The sequence below is a fragment of the Leptopilina heterotoma genome, unplaced genomic scaffold (genome assembly GCF_015476425.1).
Source record: "Leptopilina heterotoma isolate Lh14 unplaced genomic scaffold, ASM1547642v1 Lhet_65, whole genome shotgun sequence".
In the NCBI taxonomy this organism is placed as follows: Eukaryota; Metazoa; Arthropoda; class Insecta; order Hymenoptera; family Figitidae; genus Leptopilina; species Leptopilina heterotoma.
In genome coordinates, this window is record NW_025111152.1 from 1,680,290 (window position 1) to 1,698,369 (window position 18,080).

Sequence of the window (18,080 nt, forward strand, 5' to 3'; positions counted from 1 at the left end):
GTTATTAAGGTATAATATATTTACAAAAATTTATTATTAAAGAAATTCTTAAAATTAATGTTTTTTAAATATTTGTAAATAACTTTTGAAAGATAATATACACGGAGAGAGAATAAATATTAAATTTTGTAAAAGTATTTTACAAAGTGGGAAAAAAGTGTGACAAAGCGAAATTTTGATGTAAAAAATACTAAATTTTAAAAAAACTTATAATGTGAAATTTAGTATAATTATATTAAATACTCAGATTATTAATTAAATTCTAATATAACTTTACTAAATTTCACATTAGTTTTCTTTAAAAGTTTAGTATTTTTTATATCAAAATTTCGCTTTGTCGCACTTTTTTCCAATTTGTAAAATACTTTTACAAAATTTAATATATATTCTGTTTCCGTGTACTTTTTCAATTATATATTGTACATTTGAAAAATTTCTAAAGAATTGAAGATGGTAAGATTTATTAAAAATACTTCAAAATTTTTATAAAAAAAATTATGGAATTTTTAAAGAATTTTAATTATAGGTAAATATGAATATGATTTCTCTGAAATTTCAATAAGTCTAAAAAAGTGACATTTAAAACATTTTAATTTACTTTGTTCGAAGATAACTGAATCTTAAAAAATTATGATATAAAACAATATAACTAGGAATTAGTTTTTAAAAATATTGTAACATAATTTTTTGAAAATAATTGAATTTCTTAAAATAATTTTTAAAAAAAATTAATAGGTAAAATAACTTTTTACACGAATACATTCGGACAAGTGGTTTTTTAATATAAAAAATGCTCCAACGTTTTGAAATCAATACGATTTCCTCATCAGGGAGTCAATAAAATGTTTTACATTACATGTCAAAATAATTAAAAGATTTTAATCCGAAAATTGGAATGTAGCATTTGGAGTTAGTAACAAGGAAACGTACTCCATTGTTAAAAACAATCAAATAAATAATAAAAATAAAAATAATACACAAAACAAATAAATAAACAATAAAAGAACAAGAATTATCAACAATTTACAATAAGAAAAACCACTGAAAATAATATAAAATAAATGAAACATGTGTAAATTGTGACGTAAATGTGTAAATTTGGACGTAAAAGTTATTTCAATATTAAAAAAAATTAATTTTTTGAAGAATTTTAATTACAAATTTTTAACTAGATTGTTGTCTTCAAAATGTTAAAAATAATTCTATAAAATTTTAATGTTATATTTTTTTTATGTATTTGAATCTTTGGAAATATAGAATTAAAAATAACTATTATCAATTAAATTTTTCAAAATTACAATTATTCAAAAATTTTTGAATTATAGGTATATTTTAAACATTTAATTATCTTAAAAAAAGTATTTAAAAATAATTTTTGAAAGATATATCTATAGTCCTTTTTCACACTACTTATAAGAATGGAAATAAGTTGTATTTCATACTAAAAATATCGTATTTTGTACTATTCGAGGCCTGATATTTTTGATAAAACGTCTATATTCTTGAAAAGATAAATTAAATGTACTTAGAAAATAAGAAATTTGTTGTATTTAGTAATGAAAAATGAATTTGCGTACTATTACAGACAGTAAGATAATTGTAAGTTAATCGTATTAATATTTATACTTTACATTATGTAAATTTTAGGTATTTCAAGAAATTACTTGACTGATGTAAACTTTGTGTAATCTCCATGCTCTTCCTAAAATAAGAACTGTGATATCACTGCCCTTTTCCTCCAAAAACAAGGTCTTGTAAATGTATTGTGCTGTTGTTAACAATTTTCTCCTGCAAATAAGAAACATTTTCCTTATATATTTTTAACTCAATTATTAATTCAATAGCTTGGAGTATTTCTTTTTATTGTTATCATTATTGTACATAAAAATATTTTAAGATAAGTTTTTAAGAATATTCATTGTTTCTAGGGGTTGATTTAATTATCATTAAAATTTTGCATAATGAAAAAATTTTTTAATTCTTGATGTAAATATTTTTAAAAATTATATAAAATATAAATAGATGAAGTAAAAACTTGAAAATTTTACTATTGTAATCTGAAGTAATATTTTTGTAGAAAAAGAATGTTAACTTTAACATTAATTTCAAATAAATATTTTATTGTGTTTTAAAAATGAATTACGTTTTGTTCTAAGCATGTTCTCAGTTAAAGAAATTTAAAAAAATTCATCTCACTTTAAAATGCAAAAATGTAAATTAATTAACTTTTTGAACTTGTTCATATATATGAGTGTGTTCTGCGTATAACATACACATACTTGTGTGTATGGGTTTGTAGGGCATGTGTGTAATGTGGGTAATGTGTTACGAAGGATGGACGAATGTAACGATGTTGTCATCCCAACAAAAAGCGAAAGTATTTTTGTGCCGCGCATCAAGGTGTAAGAGAGAAAAACATTTGTACTTATTGAATGAAAAAATATACACGTAACTCTTTTTCTATTTCTTTTGTAACTGATTTTAATTTATTAAATGTAGAAATTTCTTTAACTGTGCAGAAAATAAGAAATATTATTAAAACATAACAAAATTCGACGTTATTTTATTTCTTGCTAATATATTATAATATGTATAACTTTCACACTTAGGGTCTTATTTCTCAAGTGGATTATTATTAATTATTATTATTTCTTAAGAATATAGAAAAAGATTTTTTTAACTTTCTCAAAATTAATATTTAAAATGTTTACGGTGCTAGTTATGAAAATTATCAATTTGAAAAATATACAAGTTTTCAATATTTTCATTATTTATTGACTTTGATTTTTCATAGAATTTATCTTAATAGATGAATATTAATTTAAAAATAAAAAAAATGTCAAATACCAAATTTCCAAAGTTAAAAAGTAAATAGCAGTGGAATATCATTAAATTTTATAGCCTATAATTTATATTATCAATAAGTAATAAATATATTACACAAGAAAATTGACATAATTGAAAAATAAACAAAATCATCAAATTTTTTAATATTTTAATGCATTAAAAATCCCTGATAAAATTATAGAGAAATTAAGTAAAAATGATTAATATTAATTTTGAAAATACCTTTTTGGTGTTTGCATTGTTCTGTCGATGAAGTCCGATTCTGAATTTAATTCATCTTCTTCAATACATTTTCTTTTTCTGCCTCGATATACGGAATTCACCGCGATATTTGACATATTAAAAATAAATCTACTGGCGTAACCACCCATTTTTTTGCACTACTTTATTTTTAACTTAAAATTTCCAATGATATTGTGTTTAATCGTTTTTCATATCTACTTTCATATAAATTTAATATTATCATTAGAAAGCAATACCTTGCCAAGATAATTTTATATCGTAAAACGCACAAAAAACCACAAAGCACCTTCTTTCTTGAATAGTCTTGATGGAAAGATTCATTCAATCACATTCAAATTTCACTTTTGTATATAGTTAATCGCTGATGATCACATCCCTGATTTAATGGTTTGAACACACAGCAACAGTGAATGTAAACAGACTGAAAGAGTCTTATCGGAAAAAATGCAAACAGCTGTATGTTGTTATTTGTATATGGAACATCAATGTTTACCTAACGACACTAATGCATGTAATCCAAATAATAATAATAAAATAGTCACATATACACACACAAATTCAGACTTAGGCTTCTTTCACTTGTTGACAGAGTTGAGAAACTTTACAAAATTATCGTTCGGAGATTAATCCAGAGATGGGAACGTAACATATATAGGCCTAAGGCTGCGGTTACACCTCTGCAGGTTGTCATGGTAACGTACAAGAGTAAGAGAGTCACTGATTTCAAACTTCTCCCTTACTCTCGTTGCTCCTGCCTGCGCAGGCAGGCAGCCTGCAGAGGTGTAACCGCAGCCTAAGCGAGACGCATGCATATCCCCTAATCGCCAAGTCGTCGAATGATCAAATAGTCGAATGCCAAGTAATCGAATGGACAAAACGTCGAATGCTAAAAACATCGAATCGGCATTTAGTCGAATGCTTAAAACATCGAATTGTCAATACGTCGAATGTTTAAAACGTCGAATTATCAATTCGTCGAATGTTAAAAATATCGAATCGTCAATATGACGAATGTTCAAAACGTCGAATTATCAATTCGTCGAATGTTAAAAACATCGAATTGTCAATACGTCGAATGTTCAAAACGTCGAATGATAAAAACGTCGAATGCAAAAAACATCGAATCGTCATGTAGTCGAATGCTAGAAATATCGAATCTTCAGTTAATCGAATGCTAAAAACATCGAATTCTCAATTCGTCGAATGTTCAAAACGTCGAATGTTTAAAACGTCGAATGCTAAAAACGTCGAATCGTCATTTAGTCGAATGGTAAAACCATCGAATAGTCCATTCGTCGAATGCTTAAATAGTCGAAACGCCATCTGTTCGAATTATCAAGTAGTAGAATGGTAAAGTAGTCGAAACGCCATCTGTTCGAATTGCCAAGTAGTAGAATGGTAAAGTAGTCGAATGTTCAAAACGTCGAATGCTCAGAACATCGAACTGTCAATTCGTCGAATGCTAAAAACATCGAATCGTCAAAAGTTCGAAAAAGTTCTTTGTTTTAAGTTAATGTCTACTGAAGACAAAGAACTTTTTCGAACTTTTGACGATTCGATGTTTTTAGCAGTCGACGTTTTTATCATTCGACGTTTTGAACATTCGACGTATTGACAATTCGATGTTTTTAACATTCGACGTTTTGAACATTCGTCGTATATTGACGATTCGATGTTTTTAACATTCGACGAATTGATAATTCGACGTTTTGAACATTCGACGTATTGACAATTCGAGGCAAAGAGAGGAAACCTGTTTCTACTAATGTCGTTTTAGCTTGTGAAACATAGGAACACGTTCGATGGTTCGATGATGTGATTGTTGCTAAATAAAAAATTTAAAATAAGAAATAAACAAGTTGTTCATTTCATGATCATTAAGCTTCCTGAATATAATATATACCAATCGTTTAATTTTTTATTTTAGAATAATTATTTTAAAGTGTTAAGATAAAATTTCAAAAAATACAAAATTTCAATTTTTTGTGAAAAATTAAAATATTTATTAATTCTATAAATTTGAATAAAATATATACTTTATATACATGAATCAATTCTTTTTTATGTCAGGAATCCAATTTTGCCAAGAATTAATAAAAATTTTAATATAGAAAAAAGTTATTTCAAAAAATCCAAAAATTAATTTTTTCAAAAATTAAAAAATTGTTGAAAAAATTTTTTTTTTAGATATTTTCGAAAATCCTTCTGTCTGATTTTTGGTATTCGTGACCGTAATACACCTACAAAATTTTATCAAAATCCGTCAAGACATGTAAGAGAAAATTTGTCCACAAGAATCGGTGACATACACACACACATACATCCGGACATTTGTTCCTCTCGACGAATTATATATACTACACTTGAAAATTTGTAAAAATAATTGATTCTAAAAAATTCGGAAATCGATATCACTATAAGGCTTCCTTTATGAGGAAGCAAAATGAACCAAATTAATTTAAATTGACAATTTTAATGTAATAAAATATTTTTTAGGTATTATTTATAACAGATATTAATTACGAGGTAAAAATGGGTGCTTAAAAAAAATCATATATTTTGAGGTTATTGGGGATTTAAAATTGCAATGCGACACATAGTGACCATAAAGTGAACTAAAAAAAATGGCTGCTGTGGGTGTACAAGGTTGAAAAAAATGTTAATATTTAAAGTATTCTAATGTTTAAGAAATATTTGTTAAGATTGTTGTTCATTATTTATCTTTTTATTGAAAAACTACTTAAAATTAAAACCGAAAAGTCACAATTTAAGTTTATATTTTTTTAAATTTGTACACTCGTGCTCATTAATGCCTTCCCTCAGGGAAGGCACTAATTTCACGAACTTTGCCTACACTGAGAGAAATGGATAGTCAGATTTTGATGTTAAAAAGATGATGTTACACGATACTATCATTATGCTACTCCCAACCATCCCAGATGCTAAAAAAAATATAGTTATGCTACCCCGTACTACCAAGATGTTACTCCTGATGATATTGATGGTAACGGTGACTATCTAGATAGCTGTCTGTATACGTAGCATTAAAGATGGTCACCCTAACCACAATTATGTTACCCACTACTATAAATTTCTCTCCGTGTATACCATCTATATTGTATAAAAAATCAGCCAATGGAAAAGTAAAATTCCTATGGAATTATTGGCACGAACTATAAAAAATATAGAAAGTGGGCAAAACGCGTCAAATTAGTGCCTTCCCTGAGAGAAGGCATTAATGAGCACGAGTGTACACCCATTTCGTCCATTTTTGGTGTAAAACACTAGCGACACCGAGCCCGCGGTGGTAATTTTCATTGCCAATAAAATGTGTTATGAAAAAGTAATGGAAAAAGGTCAACATTAGGCCTTAAATGTGATAACATTTTATAACCTCAAAATATATGATTTTTTTTAAAGCACCTAATTTACCTCGTAATTAATATTTGTTATAAATAATACCTAAAAAATATTTTATTACATTAAAATTGTCAATTTAAATTAATTTGGTTCATTTTTATTTCTTATTTTAAATTTTTTATTTAGCAACAATCACATCATCGAATCACCGAACCATCGAACGTGTTCCTATAGGCCAACGCAGAATAGATCTGTAACCGGAACCGCAATCGTAAGCGTTACCGTAAGAATGAGTTAAAGAAGGATAGGTATATTGTTTATCCTTCTCTAACTCATTCTTACGGTCACGCTTACGATTGCGGTTCCGGTTACAGATCTATTCTGCGTTGGCCTTATGTTTCACAAGCTAAAACGACATTAGCAGAAACAGGTTTCCTCTCTTCGCCTCGTGGCGCGTAGCCGTAAGCTTCCGTACAGGTACGACCAGGGATGGGTTTTGACGCGTCACTCGAGGTTTTATACGTATAATACATTTTCGACGTATTATACGTATAAAACTGTATAAAACTAGGTAAAATACATAACCATGATGGCAGACTTATTTTGACATATTAACCCTCTTTACCATAACCTCAAATGTTTGTTATTTATTATTTATATTCCCATTATTCCTATATTTAAATTTTCAAAAAAAATTTAATTCATAAAAAAAGTTTTGCACTACTATGACACTAGTGAATATAGGTTATGTTTTATGCTTATTTATACATATATTACTGTGACGGCTATGATTAAATTTCTTGATTGAATGATTAAATTTTTTTTGATTAAATTAAATATGTAAAGATTTTAATTAATAAACATTTTATTTTACTATTAACAAAACGATAAAAATTTTGTTAATTTAAAAACTAAGAAATTTCAAAATACCACCTTTCAGTTACTGAGTTACGTCATCACATGTAATATACATAATGTAGAAAACCTAGGACGTAATATACGTAGTATTATACATGTATAAAACCACGTATTATACATCATGTATTATACGCACCCATCCATTGGTACGACCGACGACGTCGAAAACACCCGCAATATTCGAACGCAAGCATGTAAACACAGCTTTAAACTCTATTCTGATTTGGCCTTTCCAACCCTGTAATCTTCATGCCTGTAATACATAGAATAGTTCTTTTCATGAGTCGATTTTGTTCATGCTTGTATATCAAGATGCACATGTGCGATTGTGGTGCGATTAATCCGGCTGTCAGTCTAAATTAAATATTTTACATCATTCTCTGTTTAAAAGGTATTTTATTATTTATTTATACTATACTAACACTTATACATTAATTAATGCCTGTGTAACTGAAAATATCCTTTTCTATAAACAAATTATGTTAATTTTGTATGTAATTTAAGAGTAATAGCTTTTCAAATTTAAAGGTTAGTTTCAATATTATTTACAGTAGGTATCGAATACTTTATAAAGATAATTATGGACAGTGAAATTACAAAATCTCATTCAATAGAAGATGTACAAAAGAGTAAGGACGATGTGCTTGATAAAGTATCTGAGGAATTAAAAAAGGCCGTTTTGTTAAAAAGTGCTCCACTCCCTTCTGCCACACCGGTAGTAAAAGGTAAATAAATAACATCTTTCAATTATAAAGTTTAATATAATTTTAATTTATTATTATCTACGAGAAAAACTTGAGTGAATAATATTTCTAATTTCAGACATGAGTTAAACATTTTGAATTTACGTCAAAAAGAAAGAAATGTGATTATTATTTTATGCTAAAAAATTAATTTAAACTAGCAACACTAGTTTAGGCTGGCTTCTCACTCCCTTTTTTTTAAATAAAATTAGCAATTTAAAAAATAATAGAACGTAAAAATTTATAATTCAAATTTTTTTTATAAAAATAAAGTACGAATTGGAATATATAGTATTAAAATTATTATAATTATAATAATTAGGAATTCAGGGAAAAGTAAAGAATTTTTATTAAAAGTACTGAAAAAATTAAATTTTTAGAATTCATAAGAATATTTTGAATTATTGTCTTTTTTGTTTGACTCATAAACTATAAACAGGGTGGCCACATGTCAGTAAAGTCAGGGAAAAAAAATATTTTGTCAGTAAAGTCAGGGAAATGTCAGGAAAAAAATTTTTTGTCAGTAAAGTCAGGGAAATGACAGGAAAAATTTTTTTGTCAGGGCAATTAAAGAAGAAGGGAAATGTCAGGAAAAACAATTTTTTGTCAGTAAAGTCAGGGAAATGTCAGGAAAAATTTTTTTGTCAGGGCAATTAAAGAAATTAAGACGGTCATGGAATACATTTTTTGCTCTAAACAAAAAAATTTTTGTCAGGGAAATTCGTTGTTTCAATTAGAAATATTATAAAATTTCAATGTTGAATGAATTTAATTAGAAATTTTAATGAACTTCGATTTTTGAAAAAATTTAATAATTCCAAATCTTCTAAAATTAGTTAAATTTGTCAATATATATTTAATTAATTATTAAAAATAATGGGTTTATAGAAGAATTTTAGTTAAAAACACTTCAAAAAATTGAATTTTGGAGACGTTACAAATGATTGGAGAAATTCAATTATTTTCAAAAGTAATAATATTATTATTACAAAATTCAATTATGTTCAAAATTTACAAAAATATCTCGACAAAATACCAATTATTATATTTGTAAATTAAAAAATTCATCTTCTTCAAAATTCAATTATTTTCAACAAATTTCCCCATTTCAATGATTTTCAATATCTACTATTTTAATAAAATTACCCAAAAGAATTCAATTATTTAAAAACCATTTTAATCAAATTGTATGCAAACATTCAGTTATTTTCATAAATAATAAAAAATTTTCTGAAATTCCATTACTTTCATAAATAATAAAATTCTTAATTTTAGGAAACATTCAATTGTTCAATAAATTATTTATTCTTGTATTTAAATAATTAAATTCTCGTAGAATTTTCTAGTAAAACTTGATTTTAAAATAAATTTTAGTTTAAATTTTAGATAATAATTGGCAATGAAAATTACCACCGCGGGCTCGGTGTCGCTAGTGTTTTACACCAAAAATGGACGAAATGGGTGTACAAATTGAAAAAAATATAAACTTATATTGTGACTTTTCGGTTTTAATTTTATGTAGTTTTTTAATAAAAAGATAAATAATGACTTACAATCTTAAAAAATATTTCTTAAACATTAGAATACTTTCAATATTAACAATTTTTGCAACCTTGTACGCACCCACAGCAGCCATTTTTTAGTTCACTTTATGGTCACTATGTGTCGCATTGCAATTTTAAATCCCTAATAGAATATGAAAATAATTTTTAAGAAGTTACAGTAACAATATTCTTATAATATAAAATAATTATTTTAACACTCGATCCTCTTTAATGATTATAAAACATGAAGAAATCGATCAGTCCGCTCGGAGTAATCGTTTACTTTATGTTTTATAACAATATTTTTAAAGTGGATTAATTTCAAAAAGGTTTGAATTTAAATTTTTTGAAAATCTTAATTCCTATAGAAAAATAATAATAATTAAATAATTAAAAATATTTAAAAAAGAAATTATTGTTTTCGAATAATTTTACAATTAAAGATATTCGTAAATAAATTTAACAGAACATTTTTTCAATAAAATTTTTTTTCTTTTCTAAAAATTTTCAGTTTTATTTTCAATTAAATTTTCTAATTGACAAATTTAATTATTTATAACAAACAAAATGGGTATATTTTTTTTGTTAATCATAATTTTTAAAAATTTTTCTAATTTCTAATATTATTTTATTATATAAATTATGAAAAAATACCTGCATATTTTCGATTTGTCAAACAATATTTTTTAAAGAAAAAAAAACAAAAGCATACCCAAAAATTAACTTCAAACTGCGGACAGAATGAATGAAAGAATATGAAGATTATTATTGGGATCTCTTTTGGGGGCGTGGCTTAATAATTTGACCTACTCTCAGTAGTACCATTTTTCGACACTGCGTTAAAAAGCTACTCTGGTTGGTGGAAGCTGGACAAGTTTAGACAAAACGACCTACTGTCAAACACGCATAGAAAGGGTTTGCTGTGGCAGCGAACATTTTGCTGCCACAGCAAACCTTGTTCGTTGAAATAGGGACAGCGAAAAAGTTCGCTGTGAGATCAAACAAGTTCGCTATGACAGCAAACTCGACTAAATTTTTACTAATGTTTGCTGTCACAGCTAACATGTTCGCTGCCACTGCAAACTTCCGTGAAGGTTACAAAAATTTTTAACAGAGAGCGTCTCACGGTACAAGAGATCCCAATAGTTAATGATTAATAGAACAGTTTGATAAAATATCCAAGTGCTGCTTATTATTTTCTTTCATTATAAAACAAAATCATTTTTGTAAAATATGAACCTCGCAAATTTTATTTAAAGTATATGTGTCACTGAATAAGAATATGACAAAAATTTTTTTTATTTGGTTAAACCCATAAAAAATAATATAAGATACACTGTAAAAACAAAGTCTTCCTTTAAGCCAGAAATTTGTCTTTTTTCAAGGTGTAAACGGAAGTAGACCATATTGGCTGAATGTCAGTAATGATTAGAAGTTTAAAAAGAATACTCCCCAATTGATACAAGTGAGGTGTTAAATGAACTGAAATTCAACTGTAAGCTAGTAAGAAGGCTAAAATTCAGCCAAACCATCTAGCCAAATTTCAGCCTTCTTACAAGCTTACAGTTGAATTTCAGTTTATTTAACACCTTACTTGTATCAATTGGGGAGTCTTCCGTTTACACCTTGAAAAAAGACAAATTTCGAGCTTAAAAGCGGTGTCAAAGTCGATGCGATTTTTCCATTGAAGCTCAATGCAAAAATCCAATCGACTTTGACACCGCCTTAAAGAAAGACTTTGTTTTTACAGTGTATGTTCATATTCTTGAATTTTATTAAAATAAACATATGTCACATTTAATTTCTTATAACAAACAACAATTATTAAAACTATCAGTGGAAATTTCTCTCTTTAAGATAAAGAATTAAATGTTAATGCACATATATATTAGGTGAAATTCAGATTATAAAATGTTTATAAACTTGTTTATAATCGAATTAAAATATTAACATACTAATAAAACTAAACTTTCTGTCTAAGATTCACCAATTATAAATATAATTTATGGACTTATATATTATTAATAAAACACGAGTCAAAAGTAAACCGGCGACGCGACGCGCTATTCAGACTTTTCACGTTTGCAAATTGCGTCCCTTGTGACGTCACAATCAACTTTTTCAGCCTCGCCAGACTTACAGTCAGCTGTTAGCGTACCTTATTAGAAGTTAATTTCATCTAACTTTTTATTTTTTTTTTATTGTTTATACTCCTGCCCTATTGGCCTTACGCACTTCGACAAGAGTCCCCGAGAAATACTTTTTTTTGGATTAAGCATAACCATTCTACTTTAGAAATTTTTTCTATATATTAACCTAATTTTGCGTCTACAGCCGACTTTATTAGGAGTACTCGCATTACGCCTGGACCACCCGTCAATGGGTTTTCTCGCCAGAGAAGAGGGAAACTGTAGAAAACCTCTCTGAGTACAACCGGTTTATCGACAGTCGAGTTCTAATGGTGTGTACCGGACAATAATCGACGGTGCACATCATTATACGTCAACGTCAAACCTCCCGCTCAGATTGTCTCACGTGCCGGAAAAATACCAAGCCAAGTGGGCGCGAACCAAGGGTACTTATACCCTTGGTCCTTAAACGACCACCAACGCCAGGCATCTATCCGACTGAGCCAATCTGTCGGTCTAACTTTTTATTAATACCATTGGATCTGAAATTAAGTCCGGTGTATTACAAATAAATTACAAACTGAGTTTTATTTAAGTAAGAGTACAACTAACTTTAATTTTCAGTTAGTTTTTATGATTAAATAAAGTTGATAGCTTAAGATAATTAAAAAATTAAAAGTAGCCACTATTAAATTTAAGACTTTGTTTTTACTGTGTAAATAAGAAAAGGACATTTTTTAGCATTTTTTCCAAGTAGACCGAAAATTTACGAATACGATACGACTTTAGTTTGGAGGATCTGCATTTCCAACTCGGGCGTGCTGAGCGCCCAAGATGCGGCTATTGCAGTCTCAAGGTTTTGAGTCTCAAATCTTGGGTGTTCAGCGCCACCGACATGGGAACGTAGATTTCCCGAATTGAGAACGCAGCACATCCAAACTATAGTTCCTCCACTTTCTGACGATTGGGATTGCACGGTACTCAAAATTTTTTCAGTGTAGAATCCGCGCCGGTTGAATTGGAGAGTCAATACCAGTGCAGGCAGTCTGTACCGATTCGGATGAGAATGTCTGCTGGCGCGGTACAAAGTCGGATCCGACTTTCGGTACAGCCTTTCTACTGTCGGCAGTACAGGCGCGGTACAGGATTTGATCCAACCGCCGGATCAAAATTTATACCACCTCGCAACCGGCGTTGTACTGGCATTCGTCTGTCTAACGACCCGAGCGGTACAGACATTCTACCGACTGAGGACTATATAATTTATTTTTATTATTAATATATTAATTAATTTAATTTACTTACTTATTTATTGATTTACTATAAATAAATTATAAATAACTAAACAAATAAGTAATATTAAATAAATTTGTTTTGATTTATTCAATATTACTTACTTTTTTATTTACTTATAATAAATCAATAAATAAGTAAATTAAAAATTATTAATTCATTAATAAGAATAAGCTTAAAATATAGTAATTGTTACTAGTTTTCAAATTAGTTTTATTTTTATATAGGATAATTTTTTTTATAAATTCACTTTTAAAAATCTTACCACAAATATCTTTTAAAATCTGACAAGTTTTGCTATTTTTTATAATAAAAATTAATAATAATAAATTTAATCCATCATGCTTTAAACATTTTTTGTATTAATAATTTTTAAAGCAACCAGCGCGGACCAAATTATATTCTTTATTAAAAATTAAAATAAACGAAATGTTTAATTAACTATGCAAGGTGAATGTTAATTAATATTTATTATTTCCTTCAAATTAGTTGAGTGAAATAAATCTTTTTCTCTTTTTTTAAAACAGTTATAAAGTATGTTAGAAGGGTAAATCAAGCAACACTATAATTATTTTAGAAGAAATATAATGTTTATTAACCCCTTCGCAGTCAAGACCAAAATCTCATAGTCGACAAAAAAAATTTATCGGATTCTCTTGAAACTTTTTACTCGGGGGTTTTCTGGGTCGCTGATTACGAATCCGATATCAGATTTTGAAAATTCAAAATGGCGGATCCAATATGGCGGACGAATTTTTTAAAAATTTATCGGATTCACTTGAAACTTGTTACTTGAGGGTATTCGCTGATTACGAAAATCTTTTTAAACGATAATAAATCCAAAATTTTACCCCCGCAGTCAGCTGGTAAGTTACTACGTTTCTTACGACCCCAGAGTGTACCACGTGGAGGTATGCGGTCGGATTTTACACTCCTTTATTTTTTTTGTATTTTTTTTGTTTTATATTTTTTATATATTTTTTTGTTTTTTTAATTTTAAAAGTTTTTTTGTTTTGTTTTTTAAATTAAAAATTTTTTTTTGTTTAATATTTTTATGGTTCATATTTTATCAATGATATTTGAAGCAATTTTTGTTTTAACAATTTTTGGAGGTCTGCGTGATTGTAGGATTTATTTTTTTTTTAAATGATAATCTCTAAAGCATGGCACGGCACATAAAGCCATATTACCGCATTGTTTACATAAAATTGAAGTCTCTTTTCGAATGTTTTTTTTGTAACATTCAAGGCAACGATTATATTTCATCTTTCCATTGTCAAGTTTTTCAGTCGTTTCTGGAAAATGATTATTATGTACACCTGATGCAATTCGAGTTGATTGAAACTGCCTCCCAGGCGGAAAAGTCGGACGAACGTCGGAATTTACAACCGGCTGGGATCCGCGCCCGTACAGACCGCAAGTACCGACGGTCTGTACCGATTCGGATCTGAAAAAGCAACCGGCGCGGTACAGATTATGCTCCGACTGTCGGAACCGTCTTCCCACTATTGTCAGTACTGGCTCGGAACTGGATTTCTTCCGCCGGCGGATCTTATTCTTCTGCGGCGTCGGAAGAATGACGGATATGTTGAGTCTGTACTGGCTCGGTACTGGGGCGGATCCGACTGCGGATCTCGTCATTTATTGTCACGTTATAAATTAAATAATTATTACAAGTAATTGCATTATTTTAGAAAATAATTATTAATAAATTCATCTAATCAATATATTAAGTAATTATTTATTCAGACTTATTATTTGAAAATTAAATTATTAAAAAAATTTGTTATTTATTAATATTAGGTATATATTATTAATTAACATTAATATTATTGAAAATTAATAATAAATTATTAATATTAATTAATAATATCTTAATAATAATAAATTTATTGTTATTAATATATTATTAATTAATATTAATAATTTATTATTAATTCTCAATAATATTAATGTCAATTAATAAAATATTAATTAAAATTATTACCTAATATTATTACGTTCAATATTATTATATTGAGAAACAATTATTCAATATATGTATTATATAATAATAAAAATATAACAAGTTTCTTTTTTAACGAAATATTGAAATAGTCCTAAATATACATTCAATAAAGTATTGAAAATATAGCGGTATCATTGACGCGTAGTAATTCTGCAAGTTTTATTTGAGCTAGTGACACTTGAGAGTATTTAAGATTTGAGAATCCCATGCGAGCGTAGCATAGTGGTTAGCGTGCGTGAATTCGGTGCGTGAATATTCGGTTAGGCGTGGGTTCGTACCCCCAAGCGTTAAGATTTTTCAAATGTGTATGTAATAAAAAATTGCGTTTAAGTGTATAAAAAAATATAAAAAATGTGTAAAGTGAACTGTCAATGAATTGTCATCAGTATTTATCTTTTGCAATTAATTATTATTTTTTTATTGATATTTGTTGAAATTATCATTTGGATCCGACCCGGTTGTCAGTCGGTAGAATGCCAGCATTGCCAGCGCACATCTGGCTAGGAAATGAAAGATCCGCAGTCGGTACAGTGCCGGGTCCCAGCCGGTTGAATTATACACGGAACGGCTTCTCCCGGCCGGTCAGCGGGCGGTAGAATGCCAGTTCCGAGCCGGTTGCCAGCGCGCTCCTGGCCTACTATCGGGTCAAAAAGTATAGAGCCCTCACTTTAAAATGTTATAACTCTGTTAAAAAAATCGTACTGTATTAAAACAACTTGGAAATAGCAGCTGCACTATCCCCACGCTACTATACGAAAAATCAAAAAACCAAAAAATTTTTTACGTTTTTTACGAATTTTTGAAAGTGAAAAATACATGGTTTTTTCCTTGATTTTTACAAGTATCAACTTTGCATGTTTGTATCTCAACGAAAATGCAAACTATTGTTACGCTGATTTTTTTCCATTTAGTTTAAACCCTTTTTGAACATAATGTTCATCGACATAATCAATATTTTGTTAAATAAAGGAGATTATTTACAAAGAAAATAAAAAGCTATCTTCTTTGCAAATTATGGCACAGATTTGAGACAAACTTAAAATTATGCAAAATATGCTTCTGATTAAGAATCTGGAAGAAAAATTTGAAAAAAAAATTTATTTAAAGAATTATCCAGAAAAATGTTTTCAGTTTTTTGCTTTATTACTCCATTAAAGCAAGGTGCATGCAGTTGTAAATCTATTCCTCAAAGGCGTAGAACTGTAATATCTCAAACGACTGCTTTTTCTAGCTGTCGCAGGTATACAAGAAGGGTCTGTAAATTTCTGAGTAACTAAAAACTCAATAGTTTAGAATTCTGAACTCTTTATGTAGAGGAATTTTATCAGATTAAAAGAATTTTTTTTTATTAAATTATTTATATTAATAATAATTAATTATTATTAATAATTAATTAATTTTAATTAATTAATAATAATTAATAAAAATAATAAAAATAATTTAATTAATTAATTAATTAATGTTATTAATAATAAGTAATTAATAATAATATTAAAAAAAACTTTTCTTATTTATTTTGCAAAATATTATTTTACTTGGTAAATAAATTTGCTAAATAATTTTACTAATTGAGCTCCTGGATCAAAATAGTCGACTTTTTCGCGAACGCACGCGCTAATACCAGTCGGGTAACAGTGAGAGGCCCAGAGGCGCTCACTGCTACCCGACTGGTATTAGCGCGTGCGTTCGCGAGAAAATCGACTATTTTGATCCAGGACCTCAATTATTTTGCAAAACCTAATTTTGCAAAATTTATTTTTCAAGTTAAATTTAAAAAACATTAAACTTAGTTTTAAGTGAATTAGCATTTTTTTTTAATGTTTAATATTTTAAATACTGATACAATGAAGCATCTGCTTAAAAGTGAATGTCATTAAGTAGGTGTTTAAAAGCTCATTAAGCGGAATGAAAGGTGTTTCAGGTCAGTAATACATACCACTTGGATATTTCTATTGAACTTTCTGTTATTTTGAAGCCTTTCTTTAGTAATATGTTTCTGCATCATTATAAGGTATAATTTTCAAAATTTGAATTTTACCTTCCTACTGCAAAATCTATGACAGTCAGTTATGAACTACTGCGGTAGTTATGTCTCTTAAGAACGTCTGCTAATATAAGACAAATTTTAAATTTTTAAGTGTATCATTTCTTTGTAATAATGCGTCAAATTAGTGTCGGAAACTGCAATTTCTATGAAAAAAATGCTGGTGGTGAAGGAGACTGTCTTTTTAAGTGTTTTGCGATGCATTTTAATGTGAGAAGTAGTTATACGGTTCGACAGAAAATAGTATCTCATGTTATCAATCACTGGGAACAATTTCGGGAAGAAGCATTACATAGTTTAGATATTATTAATTCATCGAAATATAAATTTTACATGGGGAATCAAGGAGTTTATGGTTCTATGTTAGAATGTCGTGCGGCTGCATATGTTTACAATGTTAACGTTACTGTTATACGAAAAACTGAAAACAGTGAATATTACATTTTACCTTTCAAAAAAATTGGTGCGACAGAAACAATATCCCAGTAAAAAAAAACTAATTCAAATGAATTGAAACGAATTAACATTTTTGGTAGGCTCCAATTCGTATTTGTCACAAAGCGGGATTCACTCAAGCTCTTTGTATATTCAATTGAATTTAATTCAATATGTACCAATTTGTCCAAACGAATTCGCATTCGAAAGAAATGGCCAAGGAATGCATTGAATTCGTGCTAACGAATTGAAAAAAATTAAAGGCTCAAAACTTGTCCAGTGAATTGGTACGGATAGAAGGTTCGGAAGTTCAATACAGTTTCACGAATTCAGGAAAATTGCATCATGGCTCCAATTCGTATTTGTCACAAAGCGGGATTCACGAAAGCTCTTTGTGAATTCTTTTTAATTCATTTCAATTAGTTTTCGTTTACTGGGATACTTGCTATTTACAGGACATCATCATCAGAATCATAAAGATGGTCATTTTACTGTTTTGATTCCTTGTAATGAAAA

The 18,080-nt window shown here is 28.3% G+C and overlaps 2 protein-coding genes across 3 annotated transcripts in view; one reads left to right on the plus strand and one right to left on the minus strand.

Annotated features, from left to right (window-relative positions):
• The window catches only part of LOC122509947 (protein germ cell-less), a 129,150-nt gene extending 125,484 nt beyond the window's left edge, over positions 1 to 3,666 (minus strand). The window contains exons 1-2 of the mRNA XM_043624288.1: positions 3,070 to 3,666; positions 1,665 to 1,788 (exon numbers count right to left, since the gene is read on the minus strand). Of these exons, the coding sequence (XP_043480223.1) occupies positions 1,665 to 1,788; positions 3,070 to 3,218 (273 nt within the window). The 5' untranslated portion in view covers positions 3,219 to 3,666. The remainder of the gene's footprint in view (positions 1 to 1,664; positions 1,789 to 3,069) is intronic.
• Positions 3,667 to 7,606: 3,940 nt separating this feature from the next.
• LOC122510004 (probable deoxyhypusine synthase) overlaps positions 7,607 to 18,080 on the plus strand; it is a 42,911-nt gene continuing 32,437 nt past the window's right edge. For both annotated transcript variants that reach the window (XR_006302398.1, XM_043624379.1), the window contains exons 1-2: positions 7,607 to 7,759; positions 7,920 to 8,093. Coding sequence is in view for 1 of the 2 variants with exons in the window: in XM_043624379.1 (XP_043480314.1) it covers positions 7,949 to 8,093 (145 nt within the window). In the remaining variant the exon portion in view is untranslated. The remainder of the gene's footprint in view (positions 7,760 to 7,919; positions 8,094 to 18,080) is intronic.